This window comes from Hyperolius riggenbachi, chromosome 12, assembly GCF_040937935.1.
Source record: "Hyperolius riggenbachi isolate aHypRig1 chromosome 12, aHypRig1.pri, whole genome shotgun sequence".
NCBI classification, from domain to species: Eukaryota; Metazoa; Chordata; class Amphibia; order Anura; family Hyperoliidae; genus Hyperolius; species Hyperolius riggenbachi.
In genome coordinates, this window is record NC_090657.1 from 21,823,767 (window position 1) to 21,840,890 (window position 17,124).

A 17,124-nucleotide genomic window follows, 5' to 3' on the forward strand; every position below is an offset into this window, starting at 1 on the left:
ATGACAGGAAACTAGAGCAGAGGTGAGTGGTGGAGGGGGAGAAAAGGGGCGCACCTGTCTCTTTTGGGCTAGGAGCCCATCTCTAAAGGGATTGTTTAACATTTAGATAAGATCGTATCACTCTGTGATTGTTGTCTTATATTAAAGAGAACCCGAGGCGCGGTTCTAACAACGAAATCCCCATACAGAGGCTGGGTCTGCCTATAGAGCCCAGCCTCTGTTGCTATTTAGATTCCCCCTAAATCCCCCCTGCGCTCAGCAAGACCCCATAAATCACAGCCGCGCTGTGTTTACCTCCTCCTGTCAGTCTCGGCTGCTCCCCCACCTCCTGCATCGCTCCGGTCTCGGCCCGCGTACCTTCCCTCCGAATCAGCGGGGAGGGAAGGGACGTGGGCGGGGGCCGGAGCGATGCAGGAGGCAGGGGAGCGGTGAGAATGGCATTATGGAGGTTAATACAGCCCGCTCTGATACGCTTTGTGTCTGCAGAGCGGCTGTGATTTATGGGGTCTCGCAGAGCGCAGGGGGGGGGCTTAGGGGGAATCTAAATAGCAACAGAGGCTGGGCTCTATAGAAAGACCCGGCCTCTGTATGGGGATTTCGTTGTTAGAACCCCACCTTGGGTTCTCTTTAAGGCCGCGTTCACATTACAAACACGGACGGGCACGCACGCGGAATGCAACGCGTACGAACGCACGCCATCCGCGTTTGTATGCGTTGCGTGGCTGATCCCATCACTGAAAAGTGAATGGGACAGCCACGCGTTTTGGCAAAAAATGCGTGCAGCATGCGTTCCCGGACCGCACAGGTCCGGAACGCATGCAGTGTGAACATCAGACAGTGCACTCTATGCACTGTCTGATGTCGTGCGTGTCAGCCACCTGCACGCGTTTCCAAAACGCGGCTGGAAACGCGTTCAGTGTGAACGGGGCCTAACTGGGACCTGGAGGGATTTTACTTTGGAGTGGTAGGAATTCTTATTACTTGTGAGTGTTGTAATAGTAATAAGATACATGTAGGATATAATGCTTACGTGGACTTGTAATATTAGGCTAAATACAGTCTGGTCACACTGACAGCCTAACGACATTTCTGTGGTCACAACTGCACATTTTAATGGCGTGGCTACAGGCTCCCACCGCTTGGCATGGACAAATTTATGTACGATATATATCTAGTGCAATGTACAACCACCTCCATCTTCTACCAATACATGCAGAGAAATGGCCCTTATAAAGAACATACCAATCTAGTCAAAGACTTCCTGAAACCTGAGGATGCCGATGAAGATGCTTATAAATGAACATGTGAAATCGTACAGTCTTCACACTGCTGTTTTTTTAATTCCTCATGTGAGGTAGTTATCACATTTCCTTCCCCGCTGCTTTTCCTCAGGATAACAGATGTCTGGCTATCATGACAGGTTGCTCCTCCAGGCCACAGTAAAGGTAGCCATACATTTAGCGATGATGGGCAGATTCAACCGAGAGACAGATCTCTCTCAAATCAAATCTGCCCATACACCGCAGGTCGATTCATGCTGAAATTGATCCGGAATCGGCCGTGTGCGCCACATCCGGCGTCCCTCCAATATGTAATGACTCCCTCTACCCCCCTCCCCATGCTATATACACTGCCTGCTGCTGGCTCCAGGTACACTCCTTGCTCCATATACGCGCCCCCCGTGGCTGCCGGCATACACACTGGCATGTGTGACATCACACACATGCCCCGTTACTCCGGCAACCACGTGGGGCGCATGTATGGAGCAAGAAGTGCGCGCGGAGCCAGCAGAGGACAAGCGGCGGCCAAGGACAGGTAATGTATAGTGCACTAGGCATCGGGGGGCACATTACACATTAGAGGGGATAGTGTCGGGGGTCTCATCACATTCGGTGTTTGGGACGATATCGCACGCCTTTACCGCCGTGCACACCATCGAGCAAGTCAACCCTACATCATGCAGCAAGTCAGATTATTTTGACCAATTTTGGCCTGAAATCGTCCACGCTGTCGGTTGGACATGCACTCGGCGGCACGGTTTTTCTTCAGATTAGAATAATCAAATGAGATGGTCGATCAGCCACCAAGTCGCCTGATGTATGGCCACCTTAACCTCCTTAGCGGTAACCCCGTGTGTGACACGGGGTAAGCCGCCGGAGGGTGCCGCTCAGGCTTAATTTTTTTTTTGCTGGACGCAGCTAGCACTTTGCTAGCTGCGCCAGCACCCCGATCGCCGCCGCCGCGCGCCCGATCGCCGCTATCCGGTGCGGCGCGCGGCCCCCCCCCAGGCCCCCGAGCGCTGCCTGGCCAATCAGTGCCAGGCAGCGCCGAGGGGTGGATCGGGTCTCCCAATGACGTCCCGACGTCGGTGACGTCATTCCGCCCCGTCGCCATGGCGACGGGGGAAGCCCTCCAGGAAATCCCGTTCTTTGAACGGGATTTCCTGATCGCCTATCGCCGGAGGCGATCGGCGGGGCTGGGGGGATGCCGCTGAGCAGCGGCTATCATGTAGCGAGCCCTCGGCTCGCTACATGATTTTAAAAAAAAATAATTAAAAAAAAACTGCTGCGCTGCCCCCTGGCGGTATTTTTCATACCGCCAAGGGGGTTAAGCGATTGTGTGACCGACATTATCAGTGAGGCAGAGTTACCCTTTCTTCTCTCTATCTATTGGCCATACAACGGTTGATGAAGCCAGCAGATATCGCCCTCTCATATTCTTATCTGATCAGAGATGGATCTAGCTGACTGAATCCCCTCTACACACTACACACAGATTTTCATGAAATCTATTGAAAATCAGAGCATGCTATTCCCAGTCCTCATCCCCCCCACCCCCTCCCCAGGCTGCGCAGTGTAGCCAAATCACCCTTCTGCTAGCGAGTCTTCTCACCATCACCAGGCTTTCCTTCCTGTCTTCTCTCCCAGGGGGCCTGTGTCAAGTGATAAACACTAGAGGCCAAACACTACAGGTAGCGTGGCATATACCTCCTGCAGCTACTAGAGGCCTTAAAGAAGATCCGAGATGAAAAACTAACTATAACAAGTAACTAGTCTATATATCTTATCTAAAGTTTAGATCGTTTACACAGCAAATCTAGCTGCAAACAGCTTCAACAGTTTATGGTTATGTATTCCAGTGATACAATGAGGGCAGCCATGTTCTAATGGTCACATTACACACAGGCAAGCTGATCTGTATCTCCAGCGCTCAGCCTGTGAAATCTCCACTCCCCTCTGCCTCTGAAATCTCTGGCTAGTACCTCCTCCTGCCCAGAATGAGCTCCCATAAGCCCTTGCTACACGAGTCTGAGAGTGCCAAGGCACTGTGAAAAAGCTGTGGGCGAGGCTTGTTTAGTTTATAGGGAATTAGAGGATTAAAACAAAAAAAAGTATTTGGCTTGGGGAATATTCTATAAACTATATGAAAGGAACACAATTATGCAATGAGTAAAAGTTTATCTCGGATCCACTTTAAGTGTTTGATTTCTGACTCTAGCTAATGACACAGGCGCGCAGGTGAGAGGAGACAGGAAGGAGAGTTTGGCGGTGCAGATAAAACACACCAGCTGACAGGTGAGCGTAAGCTCTGCTGCTTTTATTGAGATATCAGTGCTGCTGGCGACGTGCTCCCAATCGAGCAAAATCTTCCATCACCGCAATCAACCTCATCGATTTCAAAAGAAAAGCGTTTGCTGCATTGATTTCTTGTAGACGCGATCAAATCAGACATATCGATGCAAAAAAAGAGGACAATGCACACAGCAGGTGAATCTCTTATGATACAGTAATTTGTCAGGCCTCATTTCCGCTAGATGCATTATTTTGCCTGTTCCCGCACACATTAGAAGTGACAGCCTGTGTTGGTTCACATCGAATTAGTTTTATGCAGAACAAATGCCGCCTGCTGTTTTCCTCCACATAATGTTCATTTTTTTATTCCGATTTATGTGCATTTAAAACATACGTGTCCTTTTGCACCCATATGTGCGTGGTGCACTTTAACCACTTCATGACAACAGAACACACATATATATATATATATACTTCCAGAGTAATTGTGGAGATTGCACCACCAGTTTGTTACTAAATGTGGCAGGCACATGTGGTATCATTTTAACCGTGACGAGTTGTAGAATACATTTTTAAAGCTTGGACACACGTTCAAAATTGGAAAGGTTGTAGGAACACTACAAGAGATATATGTGGTAACATTTTAACCGTGATAGGTAGTAGAATACAGTTTAGAGAGTTTTAGGGTTGAGGCCCAAGTCTTGTGTATTTTTTTTAGGCACAAACTTAATCAAAAACAATTACATTTTCGCATATTCTGTACCAAAATAAAAGACTTGAAAAATGAAAACAAAAAGTTACAGAATATAAAAGAAAAAACATATATTGTTACCTTAGGAACTTGGCTTTTTAAATATGTGTGCCATGAGGGTATATTACTAATATTTTTGAAAATAAGGTATTGGAATTATAGATAGTGTACAATGGGAAAGCAAAAATCAGACACCTTTATTTCCAAATACAATATTGTCACCATACATTGTACTAGGAACATAATCTTAATGTTGTAATAACCAGGATGGATAAGCGAATAAAATGTGTGGGTTTGACTTATAGTTAGCATTGCTAATTGCAAAGCTATACTGCATGTAAATGGAGAAATAGTGTTTTTATATTTTTGACCTTATTTTCCCTTTAAAATGCATAGAAAATAAGGTAATTACTAAAATAAATAATCACACGCTAAAGCCTAATTTATCCTAAAAAAAAAAAACAATATATAGATCATTTAGGTGTGATAAGTAGTAATAAAGTTATTGGTGAATGTATGGGAGCGGCGCTGATATGTGAAAAATGCTCTCGTCATGAAGTACTTGTTCTTCCTCACACGTATGCGCACGGTGCACTTTAAAATATGTGTGGAAAAATGTGTATGTACAAAAGTGCTGCAAGTGTCGAGGTGGTACAGAAATCACACTATCGGAGTAACTATTGCACCACCGATTATTCATCCGCCATCATTTATCCTCAAATGATAACACAACACTCAATAACAGGGCTCCTGTCCTCCTCCTGTTGTGCGTATGTTTTAAGTTCCATACACACATGCAATGTAGGTCATCGAAAATGGACGATTGACGGGTTGGCTGATAATCATTTAAAAAAAAGTCCCAACAATGGCAAAAGACCACAATTATCGGCCATGTAGACCGATCCGTCCTGGCAGATCGGTTTGGCTGAGAAAAGCTATGAAATGTTCATACCGCACAATGGGAAACGATCGATCCATTCAAAACACTTATATTCTGCGAATTACACATTTTCGCTCTTTCAGTAATGATCCGATTGGGAGACTGTCTGCACTATCGCTGAAATATGCAGACGTTGTTCATGCGTTACTGTTGTTCATCTTCTGAAGGCCGCGGTTGCATGAGCGTACGGAGCATGATTGTACAGCATCAGAACACTCTTTACAGGCGGAGAGGTGTTCAGTGATAACAGGCAAAAAACATGCATGATGACTCTGAGCAATAAGGCACAGCAGTCGTGTAACTACCGCCGGGGGTTTATGAAGGGGATGACAGATCAGCCCCATCCTATGGAAACCTTTACACAGAAAACATACTAAACCAACCTTAAATATCCTGGCACAGTATTCAAAGGACTTGGGGTTGGTGACATCATACACCAGACAGACGACATCACAGGCTGCGTCCGCAGGAGATAAGGCCTCACACTCTGTGACATGGTGAAGCTGGAGGGGAAGAATAGATAAGATGTTTGAGTGTAGAAAGGAGACAACTAGATGGGCACGCAGCACAATGACACTCCATCTATCAGCATGAGAGAGAGTGCAAGGAACTGGGGAAGAACAAGGGATCCCTTGGGGAAGGGGGGGGAAAGGGGGAAGGGGGAGATAGAGGAAGTGACAGAAAGAAGGATAGTGAAAGAGAGAAAGGACACTATACAGTGGTTTGCAAAAGTATTCGGCCCCCTTGAAGTTTTCCACATTTTGTCATATCACTGCCACAAACATGAATCAATTTTATTGGAATTCCACGTGAAAGACCAATACAAAGTGGTGTACATGTGAGAAGTGGAGGGAAAATCCTACATGATTCCAAACATTTTTTACAAATCAATAACTGCAAAGTGGGGTGTGCGTAATTATTCAGCCCCCTTTGGTCTGAGTGCAGTCAGTTGCCCATAAACATTGCCTGATGAGTGCTAATGACTAAATAGAGTGCACCTGTGTGTAATCTAATGTCACTACAAATACAGCTGCTCTGTGACGGCCTCAGAGGTTGTCTAAGAGAATATTGGGAGCAACAACACCATGAAGTCCAAAGAACACACCAGACAGGTCAGGGATCAAGTTATTGAGAAATTTAAAGCAGGCTTAGGCTACAAAAAGATTTCCAAAGCCTTGAACATCCCACAGAGCGCTGTTCAAGCGATCATTCAGAAATGTAAGGAGTATGGCACAACTGTAAACCTATCAAGACAAGGCCGTCCACCTAAACTCACAGGCCGAACACGGAGAGTGCTGATGAAAAATGCAGTCAAGAGGCCCATGGTGACTCTGGATGAGCTGCAGAGATCTACAGCTCAGGTGGGGGAATCTGTCCGTAGGACAACTATTAGTCGTGCACTGTACAACGTTGGCCTTTATGGAAGAGAGGCAAGAAGAAAGCCATTGTTAGCAGAAAAGCATAAGAAATGCCGTTTGCAGTTTTCCACAAGCCATGTGGGGGACACAGCAAACACGTGGAAGAAGGTGCTCTGGTCAGATGAGACCAAAATGGAACTTTTTGGCCAAAATGCAAAACACTATGTGTGGCAGAAAACTAACACTGGTAACAAACACAGCAATCAATGTGCAGTGAATTTAGCACCTCTGTCCATTCACAGAGGTGCTAAATTCACTGCACATTGATTGCTGTGTTTGTTGTCCCCGTTTTATTGCCTGAAGAAGTGGGTCTGCTCCCACGAAACGCGTTGCAGATTTTGGGGTACTATTGAATAAATGTATTTGTTTGATTCGATGACAGACCTTGGTGTCTAATTATTGAAGGGAAGTCCACCACTTTCCCTCCCGGCAATTCTTAATTTTATATTAATTTTATTCTGCTGGCGCCTCTGATCACCTACCAGTATACTTGAGTCCACCCCAGGTGGAGGGGTGACCCTACCCCATTTTTTCTGATCTACAGAGAGCGACTTCTTAATCCTGAGTGAGGACAGGTCTAATCTCCTCACCTGCCTATACAGTGGTTGCCTGAGCGGTAACCCATGTTTGTGAGTATAACCATCTCACCTATTCATTTCCCTTCGTATCTCTGACATACTACACCATATTGGGCTCTCGATTTCTCTCTTTTTTACAGAAAACACTGCACATCACTCTGAACACACCATCTCCACTGTCAAATATGGTGGTGGCAGCATCATACTCGGGGGGTGCTTCTCTTCAGCAGGGACAGGGAAGCTGGTCAGAGTTGATGGGAAGATGGATGGAGCCAAATACAGGGCAATCTTGGAAGAAAACCTCTTGGAGACTGCAAAAGACTTGAGACTGGGGCGGAGGTTCACCTTCCAGCAGGACAACAACCCTAAACATAAAGCCAGGGCAACAATGAAATGGTTTAAAACAAAACATATCTATGTGTTAGAATGGCCCAGTCAAAGTCCAGATCTAAATTCAATCGAGAATCTGTGGCAAGATCTGAAAACTGCTGTTCACAAACGCTGTCCATCTAATCTGACTGAGCTGGAGCTGTTTTGCAAAGAAGAATGGGCAAGGATTTCAGTCTCTAGATGTGCAAAGCTGGTAGAGACATACCCTAAAAGACTGGCAGCTGTAATTGCAGCTAAAGGTGGTTCTACAAAGTATTGGCTCAGGGGGCTGAATAATTACGCACACCCCACTTTGCAGTTATTTATTTGTAAAAAATGTTTGGAATCATGTATGATTTTCCCTCCACTTCTCACATGTACACCACTTTGTGTTGGTCTTTCACGTGGAATTCCAATAAAATTGATTCATGTTTGTGGCAGTAATATGACAAAATGTGGAAAACTTCAAGGGGGCCGAATACTTTTGCAAACCACTGTACATTATGGGAGAGGAAAGAGTTTACCTGTCATAAATCAAAACAGGAGTGTCTAGTTTTGGCAATACAAACATGTCAGTTTTCAAGCGTATCCGAGATGAAAAACTAACTATAACAAGTCTATATATCTTATCGAAAGTTTAGATTGTTTACACAGCAAATCTAGCTGCCAACAGCTTCAACAGTTTATGATATTTATTCCTGTGATACAATGATTGTAGCCATGTTCTGTTTATCACATTACACAGGCAAAGCTGATAGCATCTCCAGCTCTCTGCCTGTGACAAATTCACTCCCCTCTCCTCCTTCCCTCTGCCTCTGAAGTCTATGGCTAGTAACCTCCTCCTCCTCCTGCCCAGACTGGGCTCCCATAAGCCCTTGCTACAGTGCCATGGCTCTCTGAAAAGCTGTGGGCGAGGCTTGTTTAGTTTATAGGGAATTCAAGTATTAAAACAAATCAAAAAAAGTATTTGGCTTGAGGAATGCCCTAAAAACGATATGAAAGGAACACAATTATGCAATGAGTAAAAGTTTATCTCGGATCCGCTTTCACATTCAATGGCAAAGCCAATAGATACTGTATAAGGAGATACACACTAAACTCCCATGTGGGCAACATAGTGGTGGGCTATGCAGGGATGGTACCTGCAAGAATCGCAGCCTTTATAGCTTCTCAGCAACCATACCTGTCAGATCATAACCAACTTCTGTTATTTATTAACTTTAATCCGGTCCCTTATCTTCTCAGTGCTATTCTACTTGGCAATATGTCTATGTGCCTGTACACTACACCACACTACTGTGAAGCCCTACCTGGAACTGTGTGTGGGAGGGGGAGGAGGGACAGGAGGGAGTCCGAGAAGCAGGCACAAATGCAGATGAGAAGGCAAGCAAGCATTAGGAGAGAGCAGGAAAGTAATGCAGGTGGGGTGGAAAAAGAGAAGGATTAATATTGGTACCAGTAGATACTTCTCCTGTCCATATACGTAGATGGTATTCATTGCATAGTAGGATTTGTGCTCTGGTCGGATATTCTTCTGTCTCTGTGTGGGAAGAATTGTATCAGATAAGGCAGAGTAACATATAGACACTAAACACCTACCTATATCACACCACAGCACAACACACAATGCAGACAATCTCAGCTCAGTTATTGAAGCTCTAACGCCTTGTATACATGCTAGATCAGCGCTGGGAAAACTACAGTGCGCTGCTTCTCCGGCCCTCCGACAGGCGGGCCAGATTCCCCTCCTCCGGGAAAAGTTGCGAGTGGGCAGCGGGGGATTTGAAACTCACCTCACTCACCCATGTCACGTCTCCATGGCAACAGGGCGTCACGTCGGGATGCGCCAGCGCGTAATGTGATGCCCTGTTGCCATGGAGATGTGGGACGCGGGACATCGGTGAGCAAGGGGAGTTTTAATTCCCCCGCTGCCTGCTCACAACTTTTCACAGATGTAAGAGAGGGGAGGAGGGGTTGGGAATTTCAAGCATGTGGCCCGCAGTCCGCACAATGCGGCCTGGGCCGCGTAAAGTTTGCCCAGGCCTGTACTAGATGGTTCTAGGCTGAATCCAGCATGTGTATAGTGGCCCTGATGCAAGTCTGCCAGATCATCTCGCTGTAGCAGACACCAATGTGTGCACATCAAGCTTTCTCTCCAGGAGTGCACATTTACTTTGGCATTATTGTCCTCGAGAAAGAGGCACATCGTCCCGAAACATGGGAATATTATAATATGCAGCAATAAAGACAGTTCATTTTTGATTGGCGTACTGGCCATTTACTCTTCTGATCTAGTGGTTATCCAGTTACCATTGGTTAGAGCACCCAGAACTACATGGGTCGCGCTCTATGGTGTGTATCACTTCCCCTACCTCTACTTGATCGCTAGTGACTAAGTCTCCATGTACCAAAGCAGGTTGAAGTCACATTCAAATGACTGGGTTTAAAGTGAACCTCCGGACTAAAAATCGACTCAGCAGCACTGAAAAGGCCTGGCGTTTCTTTAACAATTTCACAGCATCAGAACTTTGTTTCTCTTATACAAGCCTCATTTTTAGCTGCACAGAAGAAGACTGCCCGGGCTTTTTTCCCCTGATGCGGTGCAAAGCATGATGGGATTTCTGATTTTGTTGTTCTCGTTCTGCTGTTTTGGTGCAATTTTTTTTTTTTACATTTTGAATTTGACATTTGAAGCCTAGCGCGTGCAGCTGGGAGGGGTAATCAGGACACAGGATAGTTGGAACTGTGTCTTATGCTCCTTGTCACCTCCTTTCAATCAAAAAGATGGCTGCCCCCATGACAAAGATGGCAGCCCCCATGAATCACAAACATTTGCCTGTTCTTTTAAAACACGGTGGGTAAGAGATTATATTACCTATCTATTCTAATTAACATAATTAATGTTACTTGATGACAATATGTTTGTTTAGGCTGAAGTACCCCTTTAAGAGTGCAAAGGCCAGGTCCTGTGTATCCTCAGAAGGATAGGTCCTGTGTATCCTCAGAGCCTCATATTCTTCACCAAGTGAAATCCAGCACTACTTCAATAAAACAACCACTTTTTATTATTATTATTAATTTATTTATAAAGCGCCAACATATTCCGTGGCGCTGTACAATGTAAGAAAAACAAACAAGGGATACATAATGATACAGACAATGATATACATGAAATATGAACACTGATACAAGATACAGCACTGCTGATTACAACTTGATTTAACATGATGACTAAAATGTATAAATGTCTAACAGAGTGCAAGCAATTGAATTAATAACATTCCATGACACAAAAGGGTGAAAGCCCTGCCCTTGCGAGCTTACAATCTAAAGGATTGGGGTGGAAACAAGAGGTGGGGGAAGTATACAGTATATGTACAGGCAGTGCGTAATTAGGTTATTTAGTGGGTGCATGGCCTAAGCTAGAGAATATGCTTGTCGGAAAAGGTGGGTTTTGAGGGAGCGTTTAAAGATTTCGAAGGTGGAAGAGTGGCGGATGTGTTGTGGAAGGGCATTCCAGAGGAGGGGTGAGGCACGTGAGAAGTCTTGTACACGTGAATGTGAGGAGGTAATTGTAGAAGAGGATAGAAGAACCTCGTGTGCAGATCTGAGATTGCGGTTGGGTTGGTATCTGGAGACTAGTGAGGAGATGTACAGGGGAGAGAGATTGTGGAGAGCTTTGTAGGTTATGGTTAAGAGTTTGAACTGAATCCTCTGATTAATTGGTAGCCAGTGAAGAGCTTGACAGAGAGGGTCAGCAGAGGAAGAGCGAGAGGAGAGATGAATGAGTCGAGCAGCAGAGTTCAGTACAGAATTGAGCGGTGTTAGTCGGTTAGTTGGAAGTCCACCAAGCAATATATTGCAATAGTCCAATCGAGATATAATAAGAGCATGTACTAACATTTTGGTTGTGTCATGGGAGAGAAAAGGTCGGATACGTGCTATGTTTTTCAGTTGGAAATGGCAGGAGCTGGTTAGGGAGTTAATGTGAGGAGTAAATGAGAGAGAGAAATCAAATATTACCCCCAAGCAACGTGCTTTGGGAACTGATGTTATAGACGTGTTGTTAACATTTATTGTAATATCAGGCAAAGGGGTGGACAGGGATGGTGGAAAGACTATTAGTTCAGTTTTATTCATATTAAGTTTTAAGAAACGAGAGGACATGAAAGAGGAGATAGCAGACAGGCAGTCGGGAACCCGGGTGAGGAGGGAGTTAAGGTCTGGGGCCGAGAGGTACAGTTGTGTATCGTCTGCATATAGGTGGTATTGGAAACCAAATGAGCTGATTAAGTTACCAAGACCGTGCATGTAGATGGAGAAGAGGAGGGGACCGAGGACAGAGCCTTGAGGTACCCCTACAGACAGAGGATGTGAAGAGGAGGCCTGATCTGAATAAGAAACAGTGAAAGACCTTCCAGAGAGGTAGGAAGATATCCAGGAGAGAGAGAGGTCCTTTATTCCTATAGATGAAAGGGTCTGTAGGAGTAGAGTGTGGTCGACAGTGTCGAATGCTGATGACAGATCTAGAAAGATGAGTATGGAATAATAGCCTTTGGATTTAGCTGTGAGGAGATCATTAGCTACTTTGGTGAGGGCTGTTTCTGTGGAGTGGTTTGGCCGGAAGACAGATTGGAACTGATCGAGCAAGGAATTGGCAGATAAATACTGACTTAGTTCTGCATGGATGTGGCGTTCAAGTAATTTAGATGCAAATGGAAGAAGTGACACTGGGCGGTACTTAGCAAGTTCGGTGGGGTCTAGAGATTTTTTTTAAGTAGTGGTGTTACAACAGCCCTCTTGAGTGAGGATGGAAAAATTCCGGTGGAGAGGGATAGGTTAAACAGCGATGTTAGGGCAGGGATGAGGGATGTGGATAGCTGTGGAATGAGATGTGATGGGATAGGATCCAAAGAACAGGTGGTTAGATGGGATTTGGAGATAAGGGAAGAGAGCGAATGTTCAGAGAGTGGAGAGAAACTGGAAAGAGAGCAGTCAACAAGAGGAGTGGAGATGGAGTTTGATGTCTGCGTGGAAAACACACTACGGATTTTTGCAATTTTATCTGTAAAGTATGTTGCAAATTCTTCAGCTGATAAGCATGAAGAAGGAGGAGGAGGGGGTGGACGGAGAAGGGAGTTGAAAGTACTGAACAGGCGCTTTGGATTGTGCAAGTGGGAGGATATGAGGGAAGAGAAGTATGATTGTTTTGCAGAAGAGAGAGCGGTTTTAAACTTGTTCAACTCTTTTTTGTAAGTAATGAAATCCTCATTAGTATTAGTTTTTCTCCAACGGCGTTCAGCTACCCTAGAGCACCCCTTTAGCTGTTTAGTAGCTTTGGTCAGCCAGGGTTGGCGACTGACATAGTGCGGGCGGACATTGGTGAGGGGTGCGATTTCATCCATGACTTGCGTGATTGAGCTGTGGTAGTGTGCAGCTGCTGAGTCAGGGTCAGTGAATGGTTGTGTGAGGAGAGGTGCCAAGGCATCAGAGACAGATTGCATGTCTATGTTGCGGTAGTTCCTGCCTGTATATGAGCGTGCTTGAGGCAGGGTGGTAGGAAGAGAGGAGGAGAGAGAGAAGTTTAGTAAGTTATGATCAGAGAGCGGGAGAGGAGAATTAGTGAAATCAGTGATAGAACAATGACGAGTGAATATGAGGTCAAGTGTATGACCATTAGAGTGAGTTGGAGCAGTGGACCACTGAGACAGGCCGTAGGAGGAAGTAAGTGACAGAAGTTTAGTGGCGGCAGAATTGTTGGTGTCAACATGAATGTTAAAGTCGCCCATAATGATGATAGGGATATCGGAGGACAGGAACTGGAGGAGCCATGCAGAGAAGTGATCTAGGAAGAAGGAAGCAGGGCCAGGAGGGCGGTAGATTATTGCGATCTGGAGGTTAGAGGGCGAGTATAGACAGACTGCATGGACTTTAAAGGAAGGTAGAGAAAGAGAAGGAATGGGGGTGAGTGGCTTGAAGGAGCATCTATCAGAGAAAAGAATACCCACACCACCGCCATGTTTATTCCCACTTCTAGGCGTGTGACTAAAGTGGAATCCCCCATAAGAGAGGGCGGCAGGTGAGACCGTGTCAGAAGGCGTCAGCCATGTTTCTGTGACCCCAAAGAAGGTGAAGGCATTGGAATTGAAAAGGTCATGGATGAAAGGAAGTTTGTTGCAGACTGAGCGGGCATTCCAGAGAGCAGCAGAGATAGGTGGGGGAGGAGGGGGGAGAAGAGGAATATTAATAAGGTTGTGGCAGTTTCGGTGTGCATGTGGTTGGCTGTTTGCAGTGCGATTAGTGTGTAAGAGTGAGGAGCGAGCCGGCAGAGAGGGTCCGGGGTTTGGTGAAATGTCACCTGCAGCAAGGAGTAGTAGGAGGCAGAGAGAGAGGAGGATAGGGTGGGATTTAGATTTATGGGTAGTTGGAGTATGAAATGTATAGCGCGGTTGTATGAATAAGAAAGTTTCGTGAGAAGCAACCTGTGGAGATGATAAAAGAGAGGGAGAAATGTAGAGCGTGTTGCTGACAGCAGGAGGATGCAGTGAGTGTACAGATTTGAGAATAGCAGGGGAAAGCAGGCTAATCATGAAAAGCAGAGACATTGTTGCACTAACCGTGAATCAGATTTATTAAATAGCTTTAAAACTGGTACAGAGGAAGACAAAACATAGCTGAGGTGTCTGTCAACCTGCCTGTCAACCTTTTAACACACATCAGTGTATATATATATATATATATATATATATATATATATATATATATATATGCCGGTATGCAAATAGGAGGACCTGATGGGTAACCGTGTGATATACTCATGACCACTCCCTCCCAAGGCACCCATTGGCTACTCGCGCAAAGTACCTTCCATGTCTTCTTTTGTACCAGTTTTAAAGATATGTAATAAAGTGGACGTTTTATAGAATAGTGCTGGATTTAACTTTGTAAAAATAAGTCTCGATGTGACATGGTCCTTTAAGTTGTTTATTCTGTACCTGGTATAATTCTAGAATTAAAAATTAGGAGATCCTGAATTTTGCATGTAACCAGGGAACACGCCTTGCCAGCCTACACACAGCACATCTACAGCAAAGAAACTTGGGGAGGGGGGGGGGTGTAAAGCCACTCACCATCAGATTCCTTCCTAGATGAGCCTGCAGAATACCACTCTTGCCACATCCTGCACAGCCAATCACGTTACAGCGGAAGACACTGCGCTGCGTCTGCCTCTTGTGCAGGTCGATCTTCTTGTCTCTGGTCACTGAGAAGTGAAGTAACAGAAGAAGATGAGTGTGTGATGGCTTCTGGCTACTCTATACAATGGGTCAGGAAGAGATCTAACCTACCTGTGACAGCCATGGCTTGAGACTCCTGCTCCGTCAGGATGGAGTAACCTAAATACCCTAAATACTCTAAACAGCGCTGCACATCCAGGTAGGTGGTAAGCCTGCACAAAGAAGACAGAAGGGTATAGGAGAATAGTGGCAATGGCTGCAAATTACTTTCAGTAATAGAGAAAGTGTCCTCTGAATACAAACAGGAGGCAACCATCTATTGTGAGCAGCGGGGAGAGCAATCCCATCAAATCCCTCTTCCCAGGCCACACATGGATGGTGCAGCTCTAATCGCATGGTGGGGATCACCACCCCAGCCAGGTGCAAGAAACAAGTCACATCAAAGCTGGAAAAGACTAAACTCAGCCTCCTTTCATTATAAAGCACTTCCCTACCCTGGTCATTTTCACAGCTCAGCTCAGATTACTTTGGCAATAACTTTATCAATAATTATGACAACTAAATGATCTATATATTGTGTTTTTTTTCCAGGACAAATTAGGTTTTTGGTTGGTAATATTTATTTTAAAATGATTAACTTATTTTCTATGCATTTTAAAAAGGAAAATAAGGGGAAAAAGTGACAAAATACACAGGAAGGGGGGGGGGGGGGGGGGGTCGGGCGGCCGGATCCCGTCTGTGGCTGGCTGGGCATGGTGTCCCCCATGGAGGCAGGTGTCACCCCTGTAGCTGGCAGCTTTCACTCACCTTCCAGGCTCCAGCGTTGTGCCGCAGTAGCCACCTCTTCTCCAGCCGGCATCTCTGCTCCAAATGACGGTCGGGTCGCGGCTTGATGACGTCAAGCTGGGACCCGGCGCTGAGGTCAGACGGAGCAGAGATGCTGGCCAGAGCAGAGGGGGGTGCCGATCGTCGCTGGAACGGCACGGAGGTGAGTGGATCCTCTTCTTTTCCCTCCTGCCGCCGCCGCCGCTGATCCGACGGCAATCGTAGTGATCACATGATCAGTGGCCATCGAGGGGAGATGCCAGCTGTCATGACAGCTTAATCTCCCCTCTCGGGTGCGCACGATCGCGTCGGGACGGTTCGTTAGCGCGGACGTTGAATCAACGTCCAGTCAGAACAGTAGCACCACCTGCTGGACGTTGATTCAACGTACCTGGTCCCCAAGAGGTTAAACCCACACATTTTGTCTATCCTATCTATATAAACAGTACATTTGTTTTCATAATGTATTAGATGTAACAGTGAAGTTACAATGTGTTAATGTCTTCTCCGTGAATGTTTATTTTACACTAGTTTACTAATTAGTCCTGCCATTTAATTCCTGGGGGGGTTGTTGTCATTCCTTTTCAACTCTTTATCTCTGAGCTGATTAAAAAAAAAAACAAAAAAAAATCTATAAACCGTGTTATGTAGGATTTTGTAGGGAGGAGAGTGCAGAGACTTATTTTCATTACATAGGGCAGGAACTGGTTAATGGAATACAAAGTGACATGTGTGGAAGTGCAACTTCATGTAGCTCAACAACCGGTGTTCACAAGCCTATATATACCAATATTTAACAACGGATAAAGCAATTGTGCTGTATGGACCTGTGTCGCCACCAACAAAGCTTGTCACCTCCGTGGACCACTCATTTCAGAGAGTCCGCTGTCTACAGCAAACCTCGTAGAGGTTCTTTCATACTCACGTCCACTGGGAGAGGAAGCCCTGATAGGTGATACACCCCTTCTCATTGGTGCAGACCGTGTTATTGACATCTGGGCCCCAAGGCATGTATGGAAAGACTTTAAATAGATCCTTCAGCTCCTCTGGCGATAAGGCACAGTCCCTGTCCTGTACAGAGTGGTGGGGAAAGATGTCACTCAGTAGCTGAGGTGGGTACATGACAGACATGGTGTCACATGGGACTACAATTGGAGGGTGGAAACAGGTACAGCCTCTCTCCAGCTCACCTGATCATGTTTATCAAAGATGCTCTGCAGGAAGAGATAAGCGTGATGGTTCAGCTCTGTTGTACAGTCCACAGGAACCTTCAGCCTGGGAGAGCACAGAGGAAAGATTGTAGAAATGATAAATACATGCAGTTATTCCTCAAGGAACCCTTTCCCAGCCTCTGCACATTTGTAGCTCATAAGAAAATATTCCCTGCAGTTCTCCACCAGACCACAAGCTGTTTAGCCATGAAGTATCAATTAAGG

General features: G+C 45.6%; 1 protein-coding gene across 4 annotated transcripts in view; it reads right to left on the bottom strand.

Moving 5' to 3' along the window:
• RHOT1 (ras homolog family member T1) overlaps positions 1-17,124 on the bottom strand; it is a 74,257-nt gene that overhangs the window by 19,473 nt on the left and 37,660 nt on the right. For all 4 annotated transcript variants that reach the window (XM_068263800.1, XM_068263799.1, XM_068263797.1 and 1 more), the window contains exons 12-17: positions 16,879-16,963; positions 16,614-16,759; positions 14,975-15,075; positions 14,759-14,889; positions 9,085-9,168; positions 5,647-5,766 (exon numbers count right to left, since the gene is read on the bottom strand). In XM_068263800.1, the coding sequence (XP_068119901.1) occupies positions 5,647-5,766; positions 9,085-9,168; positions 14,759-14,889; positions 14,975-15,075; positions 16,614-16,759; positions 16,879-16,963 (667 nt within the window). The remainder of the gene's footprint in view (positions 1-5,646; positions 5,767-9,084; positions 9,169-14,758; positions 14,890-14,974; positions 15,076-16,613; positions 16,760-16,878; positions 16,964-17,124) is intronic.